An 18,577-nucleotide genomic window follows, 5' to 3' on the forward strand; every position below is an offset into this window, starting at 1 on the left:
TCCTCCTGGAGGAAGATGCAAAGGCCACCTTCTTCAGCTGTGGGGAGATCCAATTCATGTCGGTTTTGAAGTACTGCTGCCAGCAAGTCAATCTGTCCTTGGAGAGTTAGTATTGTCTGAGCCACTTGCTGGCCATCCTGGATGAACTAGGAAGAAAGCTGATTATACAAAGTTAGTGAAGTGGCTAGTTCTGCAGTCCTAGTCCCGAGAGCTGCCATGATTCCTGTAACAGCCAAGAGGGGCAAGATTTGAGTTGCCATCTTATCCTGCTGGACAGCTATTGAGCCCACAACTGGAATTGGTAGGGGTTCCTTTTCATTTATCACGCCCAGCTCGGGGAAGAGGAGCACCAGTATGCAAACTCCTGACCAACTAGCAGGCAGATGATGGTAGACCTGAGTACCACAAAGAATAGAGGTATTACTAGCATAGGGCATTGGGGTTGAGATGTAGTATCAAAGATTATAGTTTAATTATAGTCTAAGAAACTTAGTTTTCCTACAGAGTATGTCCCAGATGCCTTGAAACAGCTTGCCACGCCAAGGAGGGTGATATGAAAAAGGTAGGGGGCCGTGGCAACATCAGAGTTAGAGCAGTTAGTGAATGGTGAAGTAAGGTTACTTGACAGAGTCATCGGGGAAGCTGTCAGTGGTAGTTCTGAGTTGGTCCCAGATGGGACACACAGCCAGCAAGCTTTAAAAGGGCCTGGTTGGGTCACATTAAGGAGCTTGTAGGCCGACATCAGAGTCCGAAGTAGATTTGTATTATTTAGGAGGGGGGATGTCAGAGAGGCAATGACCTTAGAGGAGTGTTTAATTACTTTCTCTACCTCTCCCATCCCTAGGGACTGGGTAATATATGGGGTGGGATCCTATAGCTGACTGACCACAGGGGAATGGTGCCTAGTGACATAGGGAATTTGGACATCCCAGATGTGGGGGTCCACTTGAGAGGCTGGTAAAGGAAGCAACATGTCACATCTGGTAGGTAGTGTAGCTAGGAGAAGGAGTAGAGAGACACTGGTGAGTTTGGGATCAGTCAATGGGTGGAGTAAATGAGATAGAGGCTCCCGCTTTGGCTAAAATGTCCCTTCCTAGTAAGGGAACTGGACGAGCTGGCATCACTAAAAAGGAATGAGTCAAGGGAACACCCCTGAAAATACAACTAAGTGGTGGAGTCTGCCAAGGCTGGCAAGGCTGTCCCCTTACCCCAACAATAGGGGAACTAGAAGAAGTTGCTCCCCAGTATTCCATCAGGACTGAGTAAGTGGTTCTGGTGTCCACAAGGAAGGGGATGGGCCACCCCAATACCATGATAATTACCCATTGCTCCCTTCTAGTGATGGCGGTGTTTGGGTCAAGGGAACCTGGGCACCTTCAGTCATCTGTAGCTAGGCCTAGGATATCAGCCAGAGTGCAATCTGGGAGTGATGCCCCCATATCATGGGAGAAACGATGGCAGTCAACACCTCAATGTCCCTCTTGATGGCATTTTGGACATGCCCCTGGTGGCTTGCGGGGGTTAGGACAAAAGTAGGCCCAGTGACCTTCTTGACCACATGTGAAACAGGGACCCTATGGTCTTCATGCCTTAGGAGGCAAAGGAGCCTGGGTAGTTGCTGAGGCTGGCCAGATGGTTTTGGCCAGCATTTGGTATTTTAGATTGTGGGCTTTCTCATCTCTCCCATGGTACACCTTAAAGGTCATCGCTAAGACTTCTGCCTGTAGAGTCAGAGGTCCTCTCTCCAATCATTTAATCTTACCCTTGATGTCAGGGTAACTCTGGGAGAAAAAAATAGGTCATCAGGAGTTGCCTACCCTCTGTACTTTTGGGGTCTAGATTAGTATGTTGTTAGAGGGCCTTTGAAGGTACTCTAGGAATTGAGATGGTTTTTCATTCTTTTCCTGAATGACCTCCTGGAGGTTCTCATAATTAACTGGCTTAAGGGCAGCCTTGTGGAGATCAGCCAGGAGGCAGGTCATGAACTGATCTCTAGCTAAAATGCCTTCCTGAGTATTATAATCCCATTGTGGATCCCAGTCAGGCACCACCTCAGTCCCAACCAGGTGTGCTGCATTTGTTTGGTAAACCACATCTGCATGTGTTTTAGCCTGTTTCTAAACTTGCCTGCACTTCTCAGGTAATAGGTTATTGGTAAGAATCATATATATCATGGAAGGTAAGACTATAAGATTGAGTGAGATATTTTAATTCTTTAATGAAAGTAGAAGGATTAGAGATATAGGATCCTAGTCTCTTTTCTACTTGGGAAAATTCAATTAATGAGAAGGGAACATGCACCCTAACTAAGCCATCCACACCAGCCACCTCCCACAGGGAAGAATTGAGGCTGGTTTATGCTTAGTAGAAGCAGAAGGGGGCTTTATTATATTGTGAGAGCGGTTAGAAAGGGGGATAATAACTGTTGGTGGGGTGAAAGTAGGTACCAAAGTAGGACAACTAGGACAGCCTGTTGTTGGAGAGGGGGCTGGAGAGGTGGGTGAGGATGCTGGAGAAGCCAAAGAGGAAGAGGAGGAAGCAGAGGACTAGAGAGAAGACAGAGGTTGAGAAGAAGCCAGGGGTTGAGAACAGCAAGGTGGTCATCAGCGGTGTCAAAGGTAGAGAACTCTTGAGTTGGAGACTCTATAGTTAAAAGAAGTTAGGTAGGAAAACAAAACAAAACAAAACAGAGAGAAGGTTCAGAGCAGAGAAGAGAAAAAGCTTGAACATAAGATACCTTCTTACATTTACCAGATCGCTGACAGTAATGAAAAAGATCCCATAAAATATTGGGATTTAATGTGCCGTTATTCAGCCAATTTGAACCATTGTCTAAGGAATATGTAGGCCAAGTTTTATTACAGAGGCCTGTGAGCTTAGAGGCCTTTAACTCAGGCTCCATGTGTAAGGTTTTAAAATTCTCTAGAAGACAACCCAGTGGGGATGTTGGAGGAACGGATGAGTGGGCAGGTCCCATTGGGAGGGTAGGAGTCAATGACCTTCCAGAGGCATCCCAAAGGCAAGGTTTGACTCAGTAGAGTAATATGGCTCAACTTATCAGTGTTGGCCAGAGACCAAGGTCACAGCTGCCTGCTGGAGACATGGTTTACCTAGCACTAGGATTTTTGTAGACAAGAGGTGGTGGGGTGGAGGGTGGGGGAGTGAGGAGGGAGGTGGAACCATGCAAGTAGAGGGGGAAAAATCTCACCCAAGGGAAAGAGGAAGCTCTAAATGGAGGTCAGCAGAAAGGGTCAACCATGCCATTGAAGATCGTGGTTGGGGTTACTCTATCTCAAAAGGTACTAGGAAGTTGCCAGACACTCAATGATCAATCTTCCCCTACCAAGAGAGATATTTATGCTGACCAATGATGGAAACTGACCAATCCAGCCAGTGTTGCATGTAGCAGATAACGATCTGGTTACCAGAAAGTGGGTCACAGGTGGATTTGACATGAAATAGGTTTCCAGCAGCTCCGGTGGGGTGCTGACACCAAAAGCAACCACCATGCCACTGAAAGTGTCTATTCCCGGCCAATGCACCAGTATTAGGAATGTGCAGCAAAGTTACATGGCGGGTTCACAAATCATGCCATGGGACTGGTTCCACGTGGGAGGTTTATTAAGGAAAGGGGAAGGGGTCACAGAGACCGTCTCTGGGTAAATCAAGAAAGAAAGAGAGAAAGAGAGGGGAGGTGGTGCAAGTTCTCTTATAAGGTGACCCAGAGCATGCGTCAGGTGGTTTCAGGTGATCTGCAGGTGGTCCGTAGGTGGCCTCACAGATGCCTGGTATCTGGTTTGTCAGGTCCCTTGGGGCTGGCTGTAGAGATGCCTGCTTGCGGATCCCAACAGTCATTTCACTGTTTTCATTTCTAATCTTGGTTAGCCTTTGTTTTTGTTTGTTTGTTTATTTTAAGACAAGAGTGTCATGAATCCAGGGGTTCTCAAACTCACTACCCAAAATGACCTTGAGCTTCTGATCCTCCTGCTTCTATCCCACCTGTCCGTGTTAGAGGAGAATGCCATCACGCCTTGTTTCTGCAGTACAGACCTTTAAGGAAGCCAGACAAGGGCTGTCAAGTAGACCTGTTTGCCTATTCCAAATTTTAAGTTCTTTGTATATTTTCTGATTTCAGGCCTTTTTCAGATAATGTGTTCTGGAGATTTTTCCTTCCAGTTTGTGGTTTATCTTTTTTATTCTCTTGAGACTGTCTATGACAAAAGTGTCTTTTCTTTCTTTAATTGAAAATAGATGTTTTTCATATGATATAGTCTTATTATAGTTTTCCCTACCCAAAATCCTCTAAAATCCTCCCTACTTTCCCTTCCATCAGATTCCACATTCTTTCTGTCTCTCATTGGAAAACAAACAGGTATCTAAAGAACAATAATAAGATAGAACAAAAGCAAACAAACCAGAATAGGGCAAAACAAACAGAAGAAAAAGAGCCAAAGAAAAAGCACAAAATATACATGTGGACACAGAGGCACACATGTTTGTACACACAGGAAAACCCTAAAAACATACAAAGAATCTGTGAAGTACAAAAAGAAAAAAAAGAAAGTCTCACTGAAACCTTATGAGAAAAAGAAACTCCAAAGATGCCAGTCATTGAGTTTCTTTGTAACACAGATGTTTTTCATTGCATTTGTTTATTCATAGATTATTATTTTGGTGTTGGATTTTATAAGCTAAGTAAACCAAGGTTAGCTGGGTTTCCCCCCTTATCTTCTATGTATTTTTATAGCATTTCATTTTGTTTTATTTTAATTTTGCATGCATCCATTTGGAGCTTGTTTTTGTTGTTGAGGAAGGTTGGAAGTTGGTGTCCCTGTTCATTTTCTCTGTGTGTAGGACTACCTGATGGTGAGACAATCCTTTCTTCCCACGGAGAGTAGAAGGGTGAGCTTTCATGTCTCAGTCTTGTTTGTTTTTACATTTATGCTTTTAATGAATGCTCTTCATCCAGCTGGGAAAGTTCCCCTCTGTTCTGATTTTCTGAGAGTTTCACCTCAATGAATGATTATTTCTGTCATATAGCTATGCTGCATCTATTAAAATGCTATTATTTTTACTCTTTAGCTTGTTGTAATGGATTACATTGATTTTTAAAAAGTTCTTTTATTAATTTATTTTTTATTTATTACAATTTATTCATTTTGTATCCCAGCTGTAGCCTCCCTCATCTCTTCCCATTCCTACCCTCCCTCCCTGTCCTCCTCCCATGCCCCTTCCCCAATCCACTGAAAAGGTCAGTCCTCCTCCCCTTCCATCTGACCCTAGCCTATCAGGTCTCATCAGGACTGGCTGCATTGTCTTCTTCTGTGGCCTGGTAAGGCTGTTTCCCCCTCAGGGGGAGGTGATCAAAGAGCCAGTCACTGAGTTCATGTCAGAGATAGTCCCTGTTCCCCTTACTAGGTACCCACTTGGATACTGAGCTGCCATGAGCTACATTTGTGCAGGGGTTCTAGGTTATCTCTATGCATGGTCCTTGGTTGGCGTATCAGTCTCAGAAAAGACCCCTTGTCCCATATATTTTGATTCTGTTGCTCTTCTTGTGGAGCTCCTGTCCCCTCCAGGTCTTTCTATTTCCCATTTCTTTCATAAGATTCCCTGCACTCTCCCCAAAGTTGGTTATCAGTCTCAGCATCTGCTTTAATACCCTGCTGGGTAGAGTTTTTCAGAGTCCCTCTGTGGTATGCTCCTGTCCTGTTCCCTGTTTTCTTCTTCTTCTCAAGTCCATACCATTTCCCTTTCTGAATGAGAATTGATCATCTCACCCAGGGTCCTCCTTCTTAACCCTTAGCCAAACTAACTAAAAGGCAGAGAGAAACTATCCAAATCAGCAAAATCAGAAACGAAAAGAGGGACATAACGACAGACACTGAGGAGATCCAAACAATCATTAGGTCTTACTACAAAAGCCTATATACCACAGACTTTGAAAATCTAAATGAAATGGACAATTTTCTTTTTAGAGTCCATATTTACATTGATTTTTAGATACTCAACCAGCTTTCCATACCTGGAATTAATCCCACTTCTTACTTTTTTTTTTGTTTTTTTTTTTGAGACTAGACCTCATTGTATCCCTGACTGGTTTGTTCTGTAGGCAAGATTCATCGGCAAACATCTGGTGTTTCTGCCTCTACCTCCCCACTGCCCAGGTTCCAGGCAAATGATACAGCTGACTTATGTGGGGTAGTAATCAAGCCCAGGTTTTCAAGAAAGCTAAGTCAATATTGTATCACCTGAATCTTTTATTTTTACTTCATTAGACACAATCTTCTAGTTTCTTCCTGAGGTTTTTTATATTTGTGCTCATCAGAGATTCTGGCCTGTTGTTCTCTTTCTCATGTTTTATGTCTTATGCCGTGACAATGCTTGCCTCACTTGCTGCTCCTAAAATCTACTTTTGCTTCTATTTTCTAGGAGAAATTTCATAAGATTTGCTATCATTTCTTTCTTCAAAGCTTGGCTGAATTTGCCAGTCAATGTACCAAGCCTAAGCTTTGCGTTTTGAAAGGACATTGTTATTGATTCAGTGTCTTTAACGTTGTCTATAATATTCCTTTGTAATCTATTTAATGTCTATGCGATCAGCAGTCATTGATCATCTTCCATTTCTACTATTAGTATTTGTGTCTTTCCTTCTTAGTAGTTATCATGATTCCATGCTATTCATCTTTTTTAAAAGCCCATTTTGGGGCTTATCTCTGTTGATTTCCTGTTTTCAACTTCATAGATTGCTGTTTTATTATTATTTTTTCTGTTGCTTACACTTCTTTTATGTATTTCTTTTGAGACATTTGTTAATTAGAATGTTTTGTTTCATTGTTTTGGTGGGTATGGGTCCAGTTATTTTTGTGTTAGTGATTTCTCATTTAATTCAATCATATAAAAATAGGGGGCTAGGGAGAGACGGCTCAGCAGTTTAGAGCACTTGCTGCATTTGCAGAGGACCCAGGTTTGTTTCCCACCATCCACATGGCAGCTCCTTAGGGCCTGTAACTCCAGTTCCAGAGAACCCAAAGCCTTCCTCTGGCTTCTGTGGGCACCCGGCATGCAGGTGGTGTATATATGTACACGCAGGACAACACACATTAAAACAAAAGTCAGTAAATTAAGAAAGTAAATATGCATACGAAGTAGACAAGTAACTCATTCAGATAGATTTGGAGAGAATTCCTGGCCTATCCCAAATGCATCTTGGAAAGTTGTATATATTTTGATTAAAGATATTAATATCGTAAAATTAACTATATTAACTAGAATAGAAATCTATTTTACTAAAGATATTATCTTCTTACTCTCTTGGTATACTCAAGTGTTGCTGCTTGTTCTTAGCCACACAGAAATAAATCCCCAGAAAATAAAGTAGTTTTCTGGCTTGGATGTAACAGAGGCTGTATTATTTTAGTTTTTTTTTTATACAAACAAATATTTACATATTTCTTTTATACTATTCATTCAAATACAATTTAAAAGTTTATGAACTTTTGCCATTATTTTATTTTTAAAATTTATTTTGAGAATTTTATACATGAGTACTGTATTTATAACATTTCTAACCCCACCCTCTCCCTTCTCCAGTTCCTCCTTTGTGCCCTCCTGAAATTCATGACCTATTTAAAAATTATTATTGTTACACACATCATATAATACACACACACACACACACACACACACACACACACAAATACAATCTGCTGAGTCCATTTAGTCTTCCCATAGATGAAAAGCAATAGGCTGCTATTGACTTCATAAGAGAAGGCGAATCAAACTTCTCCAGGGATGAGAACCCTGATAGATTAGCCAATCCTAAGCGGTCATCTTTAAATATCTATACTCATGAGTTTATAAATGCATAAATTTATAATATATTATATGTATAAATTGTAAATATATTTTAAAAATTAAAGTATAATTATAAATAGAAATGTATAATGTAATATAAATATATACATTTATAAATAAATACATATACTTGTGAGCTTCTAAAAGTTTTAAACAACAAAAATTTCATTTTTCCTCTTACAGGCTTCACCATCCAAACACATGTGAAGAGACGGGTATGATGACCTGTAACCTCAGTGCTCAGGAGAGGGAGGCAGGAGTATCAAAGTACAAGGTCAGGTCTCCACATGCCTATGTGTGCACATACCTATACCCTTGACACACACATGCACAAACTTAAGATTTGTATATACATTAATGAAAATATAATTTGTTATTTAGTAGTGTTTTCAAGCATAGATTTATAAGCCTAGTGAGTGAGATCTTTTTACCCTCTCCAAAGGACTGATTGCATTACTACAAGAGTTATATATTGAAGCCACCATCTTCAATACCGCTAAGATGGTATTTGAAGATGGGGCCTTGAGAAGCAATTAGGTCATAGGGTGAAACCTCCATGATTGGATTCGTGTCTACATAATAAAGGAAAGAGAGAGAGAGAGAGAGAGAGAGAGGCAGAGGGAGAGAACAGGAATGGTCTATTTGTGTCTCATATAGGTAGGGACAAGAAGGCTGCTGCCCACAGGCCAAGAAGGTGGTCCTTCCCTGACACCACATCTCGCAGTGCCTTCCTTGCTCTAGCACTGTGACGAATGTTTCATTGTTCTTGTGTTTTGCTTTGTAGTGCTAAGAGTCAAACCCAGGACTGAATTACATCTCGGTTCCTTAAATGTTTGTTACTTAAGTTACCCAGTCTATGCTTTTATTGCTGTGGCAACACAAGCTATGGCAAACCTTAAAAAAGTATTTACATTTTTATTACATCTAACTGGTATGTTTAGGTTTTGAAATTATTTAACACATTCCAAACATCCTAAACTATGGAAAAGTAAGCACTCTGCTTCAAGCAATGTAGTAATTATAAAACTTACATAGCTAATTCTTCCAGCTAAGAGAACTGGATTTGGCATGGGGCCTGTGGGCCCAAGGGGAACACAAATCGGTCTTTATGTCTCAAGCCTTGATTCTCTTTTACTATAGTTATTACAGACTACTGTGTATTAATGTCTACTAGGCTCTTGAAATCTTGTTCAACCTGTAGACATCTGCATGCCACATGAGATTATTTTTTTAAATAACTTACTTATTTTTATTTTATGTGCATTGGTGTTTTGCCTGCATATATGTCTGTGGGTGTCAGATCTTGGAGTTACAGAGAGCTGTGAGCCGATGTCTGGGTGCTGGGAACTGAACCCAGTCCTCTGGAAGTGTAGTCAGTGCTCTCAATGGCTGAGCCATCTCTCCAGATGGCCACATAAGATTCTTAACGAGCTGACTGATTTGAAATTCTGATATGATTCATGACATCCAGTACCCCAAATATGTCATACAGTTTGACCAGCACTGTTTGTTGAAGATGCTGTCTTTCCTTCCCCAGTGTGTATTTCTGGTGTCCATAGATAGATATGTAGCTTTGTGTGTGGGTCTTCAATTTTATTCCATTGATCAACATGTCTGTTTTTGGGCAAATACCATGCTGTGTTTATCACCACAGCTCTGTAGTATAGTTTGAGGTCATGGATGGTGATTCCTCTGGCAGTTCTTTGGTTATGCAGTTTTAGCTATTCTAGGTGTTCTTGTTTTGTTTTGTTTATTTCTAAATGAAGCTGAAGATTGTCTTTTCAAGATCTGTGAAGAACTCTGTTGCACTTTGATGGTAGATTGCATTGAATCTGTATATTGCTTTTGGTATGATGGTCGTTTTTACTATATTAGTCCTACCAATCCATGAGCATGGTAGGTCTTTCCAAACTCTGATATCATTCTCAATTTCTTTCTTCAGTGACTTAACATTTTTATTTATGTAAGCCGTTCTTTCACTGGCTTGGTTAGAGTCATCCCAAGGTATTTCCTATTATTTGAGGTTATTGTGAAAAGTATAGTTTCTCTGCTTTCTTTCTCAGGCTATTTGACATTTGTATGTAAGAAGGCTACTACTTTTTGAGAATTGCTTTTGTATCCAGATACTTTGCTGAAAGTGTTTATCAGCAGGAGGGTTTCCCTGTATGGAATTTTAAGGGTCATTAATGTATACTATCAAATCATCCCTGTTGTGGGGTGTTCAGCAGAGAAGACTGCTCAGACATGGGTTTAAGCCAATAGAAAGTCTTTATTCTGGTTGTTCATGGTTCCAGTGTAGCCCTGAGCCTTTCTTAGGGTGAGCTGTCAAGCACACAAAAAGTTCTTGGTTGGTATTTTTTTAGTTAACGAGAACAGTTAGCCAGAAGCAGAATTCCAGAAGCCAAAGAGCAAGATTAGTTCGTTTAGAGACTTCCCCAGAACTGCAGACTTTGATGGATTAGGTTTTTGTTTTCATTTTGGCAGGCGGTGTTGTATATGTGCTGAATTTTACAGGCTGAATGGTACTTTCATCATGGAGTAGTTGTGCTAAGGTCTGGGTGCCTACTAAAGTCTGGGGGCCTGTTACAATCTGCAAATAAAGATACTTTGACTTCTTCCTTTCCTATTTGTATCCCCTTAAGCTCCTTTAGCTGTCTATTGCTCTAGTTAAAACTTCAAGTATGTATTGAACAAGTATGGGAGAAGCATATAGTTAAGACTTCAAGTATATACTGAATAGGTATATATTTTTTCTGATTTTAGTGGACTTGCTTTGAGTTTTTCTCCATTTAAGTTGATGTTGCCAATGGGGTTGCTGTAATCTGCCTTTATTGTTAAGGTATGTCCCTCGTGTCCCAAATCTATGCAGGACTCTTACCATGAAGGGGTGTTGGGTTTTGTCAAAGGCCTTTTCTACATCAGATGATCACGTGGTTTTGTCTTTCAGTTTGTTTCTATGGTGAGTTGATCTAATTCTTAATTTTCTCTTTTCTTCTGAGCTGAGGATCAAATGCCCGTGTAGGTGGATTTCAGAATTTGTAAAGTGCAAGTGTTAGTTATACTAATAATTATGTTATTACTATTTTCTCCTGGTGAGCTTCTAACGTTTGCAATAGGGTAGGGGTAGGGCAAGCAGCCTGAGAAAAGTACAGTTCCCCCTATCTGTAAGGGTTTGAGGGTGGCAGATACTGGAGGGAGCAAACGCATCGCGGAATCTGGCTGACTCACACTTGACATGCCTTCCTAGACTTCTGGGAGATATCTTCTGATTCTCCTGGAGAAGGGTTAACCACCTTCCCCTGGGCATCAAAAATAAAATGAAATTAAAAAAAAAAAAAAGGGCTTGAAGAATGGGGGCAGAGATGGCTTAGAAACTCTGGCTGTTCCTTCAGAGGGCGTGAGTTGGGATTCCCAGTACCCACACGACCTTCTGTTAACTCCAGAGTTAGGGACCTAACGCTCTCTTCTGGCCTCCGGAGGTATTGCATTCACAGTGTGCACAGACACACCGGCCGGCACACATATCCAAAGCCACCTAGCTCAAATTCTTACCAAAACAATCTGAGAGCGGTGACTCACACCCAGGTCCTTTACCGTTATAAGCACCCGGCACGTAGTAGGCTCTCAGTCCGTATCTGTGGCTTGATGGTCGCTCGGTAACACAAGCACTACTAACCGGTGAGCGACAGTGCGGCTCCGCGCAGAGGCTGGGGGTGGGGGAGGGACGACTTCGGGGTGCCGCAACCGTGCAGGTCTGCAGTGTCCGGGTGGCCACGGTCGTGTCGCTGTGGAGACCAGCTCGATGCGGGGCGGGAACTACATTTCCCAGCTCCTCCGGGGCGCGCGGCCGGGGTGCGGCGCGCGCGGGGCGGGGGGTGGCAAGTGCACGGGGCCCGCTGCGCACCCGGCTCCGCGCCCCGCCGCGCTGGCCGCCCGCCCCGGCCTCCGCCTGGGGGATGAGGTGGGAGGCGCTAGGAGCCACTTAGCTACTGCCCGGCGCCCGATGCGGCACTCGCTCGCTGCCCCCGCCACCGAAGCGCCCGCCGGGCACAATGCAGCACTGAGGCGGCGGCGGCTGCGGCTGCGGCAGCGGCGCGGGCTGGGAAGGGGCGGCCGGGAGCCGGAGCCCGAGCCCGAGCCCGAGCCCGGGGCACCATGCATGCAGCGGCGGCCGCGTCCTTCTGGATGCTCTGCGTCTTGGTGACCTGGCCCCTGGCGCGCTGCGGTCAGGCAGGTAAGTTCGCAGCTACCCGGGCATCCCGGATTCGCTGGAGCCCCGAGGCCCCCCGAAAAGCCGCCTCCGCGATTTCACGGTGCGCGGGTTTTTCTATTTTTATTTTTATATCTTGAAGGGTGGTAAGAGAGGAGCAAATGCACACGTGTGTGTGGAGGGGGCTCAAGGATGCCTCAGCAATCTGGGGTCAAATGCGTTTTTATTTCTCTCCCCGAAGAAGAGTCGCCTTCAGGAGAATGGGTGACTGCTTCTGGGCCCGGAGATGCTCTCGGATGAGCTGGTCCAGGGCCAGCTGGTGTCTCTGCGTCCTTCCCAGATGGGGTCCTGGAGGGAGGAGACAGGGGAATTTTCTTAGGAGATGTAGGACCGCACGATGGAGGACTGTGGGTTAGGGTCATTATTATTATTATTTTTACCGTTTGTCTTCACTCCCTCCTTCCCTCCTGCCTGCCTGCAAGGAGACGCCTCACTGAGGGAACTGGAGAGGGGGGACGAAAACCGCTTCCTGGAGCGCCAGAGCATCGTGCCACTGCGCCTCATCTACCGCTCGGGCGGCGAGGACGAAACTCAGCACGACCAGCTCAACACGCGGGTGCGGGGCGACCCTGGCGGCCGGCAGGTGAGCGGCGGGGTGCGGGAGGTGGTCCTCGGCACAGCCAAGCGACCTCGCTTTTGCTTAGGGTTGCCCTGGAGACGAGGTGTACCGGGTGTACGACGCTCCCTGTGCAAAAAGGAGGAGAAAAGGAGACAGAGGAAAGGGGAAGCAGAAGAAGCGCAGGCCCAAGGTTTTGCAGAGTGGTGGGTGGCTGGCGTTGGCCGCTCCTAGTAGCCCAGTAACCTGAGTGACAGGTAGAGACCTCATCTCCTTAGTCAAGCAAAGATTGTATGGGGTAGGAGATTGTATCTGGGCAGGATACGCATCATCATCTTTGTTGTTTTAACTCCGAGAGACGGCGGCCGTTGCAACCCAAGATAAGTATTGTAGGAAGAAGCGAAGACATGTAGGCAACCCTAAGAAACCAAACTAAAATAAAGTACATTGCAGAATTTCCTGCTCACTTAGATTTTGAACACCAGAGGTATGCCCGTTCACTCCTAACTTCCTCAAATGAGTCCTCCGCACCTTTTTTCCCCCCTTACTGTTGTAATTAGGGTTGTATTGTTTATTGCTGTGTCTGCGATCAGTATCAAAACATCTATAGATATGATTGAAGGTATACTGTCTAATTCTAGCAAATATTTTTTGGGACCATGGAAGTGTTTTTATGTGAGCGTGGATCAACCTGACAGTTCCTTCATCTGCAAGTACATCTGAAGCTTACGTAGTTGAAATTTTTTGTAAACTTTACTGAAATAAAGATAAGCTGGGAATTTTCACATCATACCTATGTTCAACACTAACATAACTGTAATGTAATCATGTACTCAGTATTCACATGAGGTATGTAAAGACTGGAAAAAGTTAAGTCTATATTTGCAGCCAAATAATTGGCTCCATTAAATTTTGTTGACGCAGGTAGAAATTCAGGGTTACTTGTAGTATCCATTGAAGTTAGATTATTGCAGTAGAAAACCCAATACGTCCAGCTCTTAATGAAGGATTTATTATTTGAATTAATGGTTGGCAGCTAGCTGCCTATTTCTCTATTTCATTTTGACTAATTTCCATGGAAAAACTACAGAAGAGAACATGTGTCTTATTTTTCAGTTAGTTAACATCGTTCCTGCAGCCTCTGCCTAAAGAAAGACAGACAGAAAGAAACAAACAAAGAAACAAACAAAGAAACAATCCAGACACACAGGAACTAGACAGGAATATGGTGAATCCTAGCTTTAGTGATTGCTAGCTTACAGTCTGTCTTGCTTTTGTCTGTCTCCTACTGGCTTTCTCACCCTTTCTGTATCATTTTGAAGCAAATGATACTTTATTTACTAATATATCAGTAATGAAACTCTGAAAGGTAAGGGTTATTTTAAAAATGTAACACTGAATTGCCATGGTAAAAATAATTTTTTGATACTATAAAGCAACGATTCTTTCAGAAATACTTTTACTTATTTCAAGAAATATGCTTATATGTGTATGTATAGTTTATATATATATATATATATATATATATTTTTTTTTTTTCCATTTTGAGCCAGAGCTGAAGTAAAGTGCATACTTAGTTTATTTAAGTCTCTTAGTGTATGGCTTTCTCCACATGTGCCTTTATTTTTTTATTTTCCTCATAATTTATTTATGAAGACATGAGTTCTTTCGTTCTATGTAGAGTTTTCCATGGGCAGGATTTTGCGGACATAGCAGTGCAGTAAAACAAGTCCCAGAGTCTTTGTGGCAAAGAAAAGGAAGGACTGAGAGAGGCGGAGATGCAGAAAGAGGAAGGTGAAGTTGCAAGCTCAGCAACTTGGAGTCCCTGCTTCATGCTGATCATGACCTCAGTGCCTACCCACTTCTTTCCTTACGGTGTGTGTTTCTTTTTGTGAAAGGATTTCTCTGGGTAGCCTTGGCTATACTGGAAGCTCTTTGTAGACCAGGCTGGCCTTAGACTCACAGAGATCCGCCTGCCTCTGCCTCCCTGAGTGCTGACCTACGTACTTCTTTATGCTGGTGAAAAACAGGCTGTTATTTATTTATTTTTTCTCACGCAGTGTTCCTAGAATGCCCCTTCTGAGATATTTTGCTCATATAGGCCTTTCTGCTTGGGGCAGAAGATCTGATTGGCCCTTCAGAAGTAAACTTCACAGCTGAGATCAGTGAGGTTACTGTTTGGCAGAACTTAGATTAAGCAGCATGCGTGGGTGGATTATTAATTTAAGTCAGAAGTGCAAGTAATGCTATTTATAATGATGGCAAATTGTTCTTGGTGTCTAACGGTACCTCTAAAGGTACAGTACATCTTGATCTCTGCTCCACCTGGGGAGTCAATGTACTTTACCAGGATCCTTAAATTGCAGCAGGACACCACAGAGAACTGATAGACTCTCAAAGACATATAACCAACCTTCCCTACAGCGAGGAAACTAAGGGGTTTTCTTGTCCATTATGTTCTGGTTTCCAGAGAGCTGTGATTTAACCTGAAAATGTGTTGATTTCATGTAGCGCTTGTTATTATTATTATTATTTGGTAAACAGAAGTTTTGGCATTGTAGGTACCCATGGGTATTATTAGCAATTTTCTTTGTACTTCAGAAATAACTTCTGTGTGATTTATTTGTGTGTGTGAGAGAGCTCATAAGGCACATATACATGAGTGTGTGTGATTCATTTATTGACTCATTAAAAGGAATTTATTCACATGAACTCTTGCTATTTAGCATTTTAAAATAGATCAAGGCCACAGGGATTTAGAAATAAAAGACACCTTTGTAGCTTTTAAGGGGTTTACAGATACCTGGGAAAATGAATGAGTAGATGAACAATTACTCTTTGGCCTTCAGTCTTGATCTCAGACTGCTGTGCAAACGGCGAAAGCCCAGCACTTAACCCCACAAGCAGTCAGGCTTTTTTGGGAGGTGCTGTCTGGTCTGTATTTTGAGGATGAGTTAAAGAATTGCCCCCATTACAGAGATGGGGTGGGCATATCTAGCAGAAGGGACAGCCAATCCAGAGGCACATGGCAGTCAGGACTTGCCTTTGTTAACGGCAGATGAGATTTTGGGGACTGGTGTGAAAAGAATGTAGCTTCTAACTGCTGCAGCAAGTTCTTGGTGTTCAGAGGAGTTGGGACGTGGCTCTTTGGGCCATGTAAGCATGTTGGCATGGAAGATTAGCCATGCCGGCTAAATTCATGATACTATGGTAAAGTCCTATTGTTACTGAAGAATAGTTATAATTCCTAAGAGTGAGCAGGCTTATTATTCATTTTTATTCATTGATAAATGCCAGTTAATATCATTAAACTTCACAGGAGCTAAGCTCCCAAACGTACTGAGAACTCTTTGGACAAGAGGAATTTATAAAGCACTAGATCAACCCTGGGTCTCTAAGAGTCTGTTAAGTAACTGTAACTCCCTCAGGCAGCTGGAGTGCTGTTTAGATATTTTATGACATCATTTGAATGCAAAATGATGCCCTAATTACCTGACTTTAACACATTCCCGGAAGTTACAAATTACTCAGTTTTTACATAATGCAGTGAAACTGAATAGCCCCAGAAGGAAGAGACCTTATAGGCCATTTAAATTAGTTCAGAAATGATCTCTCACTTGGGAGGCTCAAGCAATTGACCAAGTCATCTGTGTAGTCTTCAGTGGTTCCGTTTTCACGCTCACAACGACTAGGTGAGTATCAAACTCGTTTTACTATTAATGTTGGCTTGTTTCAGTTTTCATCCATAAAAGGGAACAGAAAGATTTTGTTTTAGAAGAAATTTCATTTTGGTTCTGTTTGAATGTTCGTAGTTTAGTATGAAATGGAGATTTTATGGATACAAGTCCATAATGTGAAATTTTTGTTTATGGCACAGTGAGTTATTTCGGTGCGGACTGAATACTTACTGTATTCAGTAAGTGGAAGGATCTGCCCATATAGTAGCTTATGCCATAAAGTACTAGAAATTGTAGTCAAAGTGATCATGGTTGATTGTAGGTGACCTTCTTGTCTTCAGGGTGGTCAAATATGAACTTGTTCCAAGCTTAGAAAGTAGCCCTAGAACATTCAAAATATTAAGGCCTTTTTCCTTCTTTCTGGACAGTATTTATGCTAAAACAATTGCATGTTTGTGGATAGTAAGATAAAACATTTTTTTTCACCAATTTCTGTAAGATACTATCTACTGAGCTTTACTGATGGTTTGATATTGATAACCTTTAATTGCTATTTTAGAATATGCTTATTAACGATTGCTCTTTTTGCCAGATAAGCATCATAAATTTATGATAGCATCAGCAATGGGTTACCTGATAAATTATTTTGTTGCATAGTTACCTCTCGATTCTGTTACTTATTTTAAAACCACTCAGTGATTTTACATTTCTGCATATAACATGTCAGAAGCATGTGCTGTCAGTGAACGAAACATCTACTTTTTCTCATCTTGTCCTCTACAAAGTCTAATAGCTTCATGATGAATTGTCAAGTTGGTGAGTGATAAGGACATGGATATTAAATGCTAAATAGAGGTCTATATTTATATATTCCCCCATCAAAAGAAAAGGTGCAGAGTATTTTTGTGTCCCTATAGTACCAGTAGCAAAGGGTCCCAAATGTCAAATCATTCAGGGAAAACAGGTAAATAATAACCAAAATGGTAAGTTCTGGAACATCTGGTTGTATGTGTTTATTTTGGTAATAAAAGTACTAGAAAGAAGAAAGATTGGAGAAACTTGAAAATACAGGAATTCATTTTTTCAAATGTGTTCCATGTAGCCTTAGCACTGTGATGAGTAATTTATATTCATTGGTTTTAAAGATGAGGTAGATACTATTATACCCACTTTGTAGAAGAGTGAATTAGTTTTCCCATGGTCATATAGGGAATAAAGGGGTAGAAATGGGAAAATAATTCGGAAAGGAAATGTTAAAATCAACAAAGGAGTCTTTTGCAAAGCTTATGCTACTATTTTATCATGGATTTCTATTTATCTATGTTAAAATATACCAACATTATTTTTTTTTTAAATTTCCTGACCCTTACCGATCTCCTCCCTGGATAACTTGTAATTATTTTACATGTAATTATAAATTACATGTATTTAAAAAATGCTTAACATCCAAACTGATTTTAGACTTCCACTGCCCTTTACTCCTGCTTTTAGTTCCTGTTAAGGAAAAAAAAAATCTGTTTTATTTTCTCCAAGACAAGCTATTATATATAACTGGATTTTGGAAATAAAATTAAAAATTCTGTATCATGATCCAGAAATACCACCAGTTCTAATTGGAGAGAGACGGAATTTAGTCATCCCTCTTCTCCCAGAATCTGTCTATTGTTTATGTCTAAGAGGTTTTTAGAGCCATGCAGGTTAAATGAATCTATTTCTTCTCCTTTAAGAAAAAAAAAAATGTTCTAGTGCATTGTACCTCTTAACAGAGCTGCCTTTTTTTTTTTTTTTTTTTTTTCCCATTTCTGTTGTTGTGAGGGAAGATCACTAGATAACAGTGAGGACAAGAACTGGATGATAGTTTTCTGGAGCTAGGCCTGAAGAGCTCTCACTCCACAAGTAGTTTGATAATGTTCTTCTACCTCTGGCAGTAGAACTCAGGGCTGACGGTTTTATTGGCTCTCTTCTCAGTTCGGCACTGTCTGGTACACATTGCTTTATCGCTAGTTGTTGGGTTTTTCTTTTCTTTTTTTTTTCTTTTTTTTTTCAACAGGTAGGCTAGTCTCCTCCACCGGCAAGATTAGCATACTGGGGCTAGACTGGTAGATGGTTTGATGTTCCTTGTGATTGCTAAAGCTTTCCTCTACACAGTTTCTCTTTCCTTGGATTAAGCAGCAGGAAGCGTCATATAATGTGTCTGCGGATTTCCTTGAATTCCCT

At 41.7% G+C, this 18,577-nt stretch overlaps 1 protein-coding gene across 23 annotated transcripts in view; it reads left to right on the forward strand.

Moving 5' to 3' along the window:
- Positions 1-11,719: 11,719 nt before the first annotated feature.
- Positions 11,720-18,577, forward strand: part of Adam22 (ADAM metallopeptidase domain 22) — a 229,000-nt gene continuing 222,142 nt past the window's right edge. For all 23 annotated transcript variants that reach the window (XM_060373788.1, XM_060373789.1, XM_060373791.1 and 20 more), the window contains exons 1-2: positions 11,720-12,091; positions 12,550-12,710. In XM_060373788.1, coding sequence (XP_060229771.1) covers positions 12,013-12,091; positions 12,550-12,710 — 240 coding nt within the window. In that variant the 5' untranslated portion in view covers positions 11,720-12,012. The remainder of the gene's footprint in view (positions 12,092-12,549; positions 12,711-18,577) is intronic.

Source organism: Meriones unguiculatus, chromosome 21, assembly GCF_030254825.1.
Source record: "Meriones unguiculatus strain TT.TT164.6M chromosome 21, Bangor_MerUng_6.1, whole genome shotgun sequence".
Classification (NCBI taxonomy): domain Eukaryota; kingdom Metazoa; phylum Chordata; class Mammalia; order Rodentia; family Muridae; genus Meriones; species Meriones unguiculatus.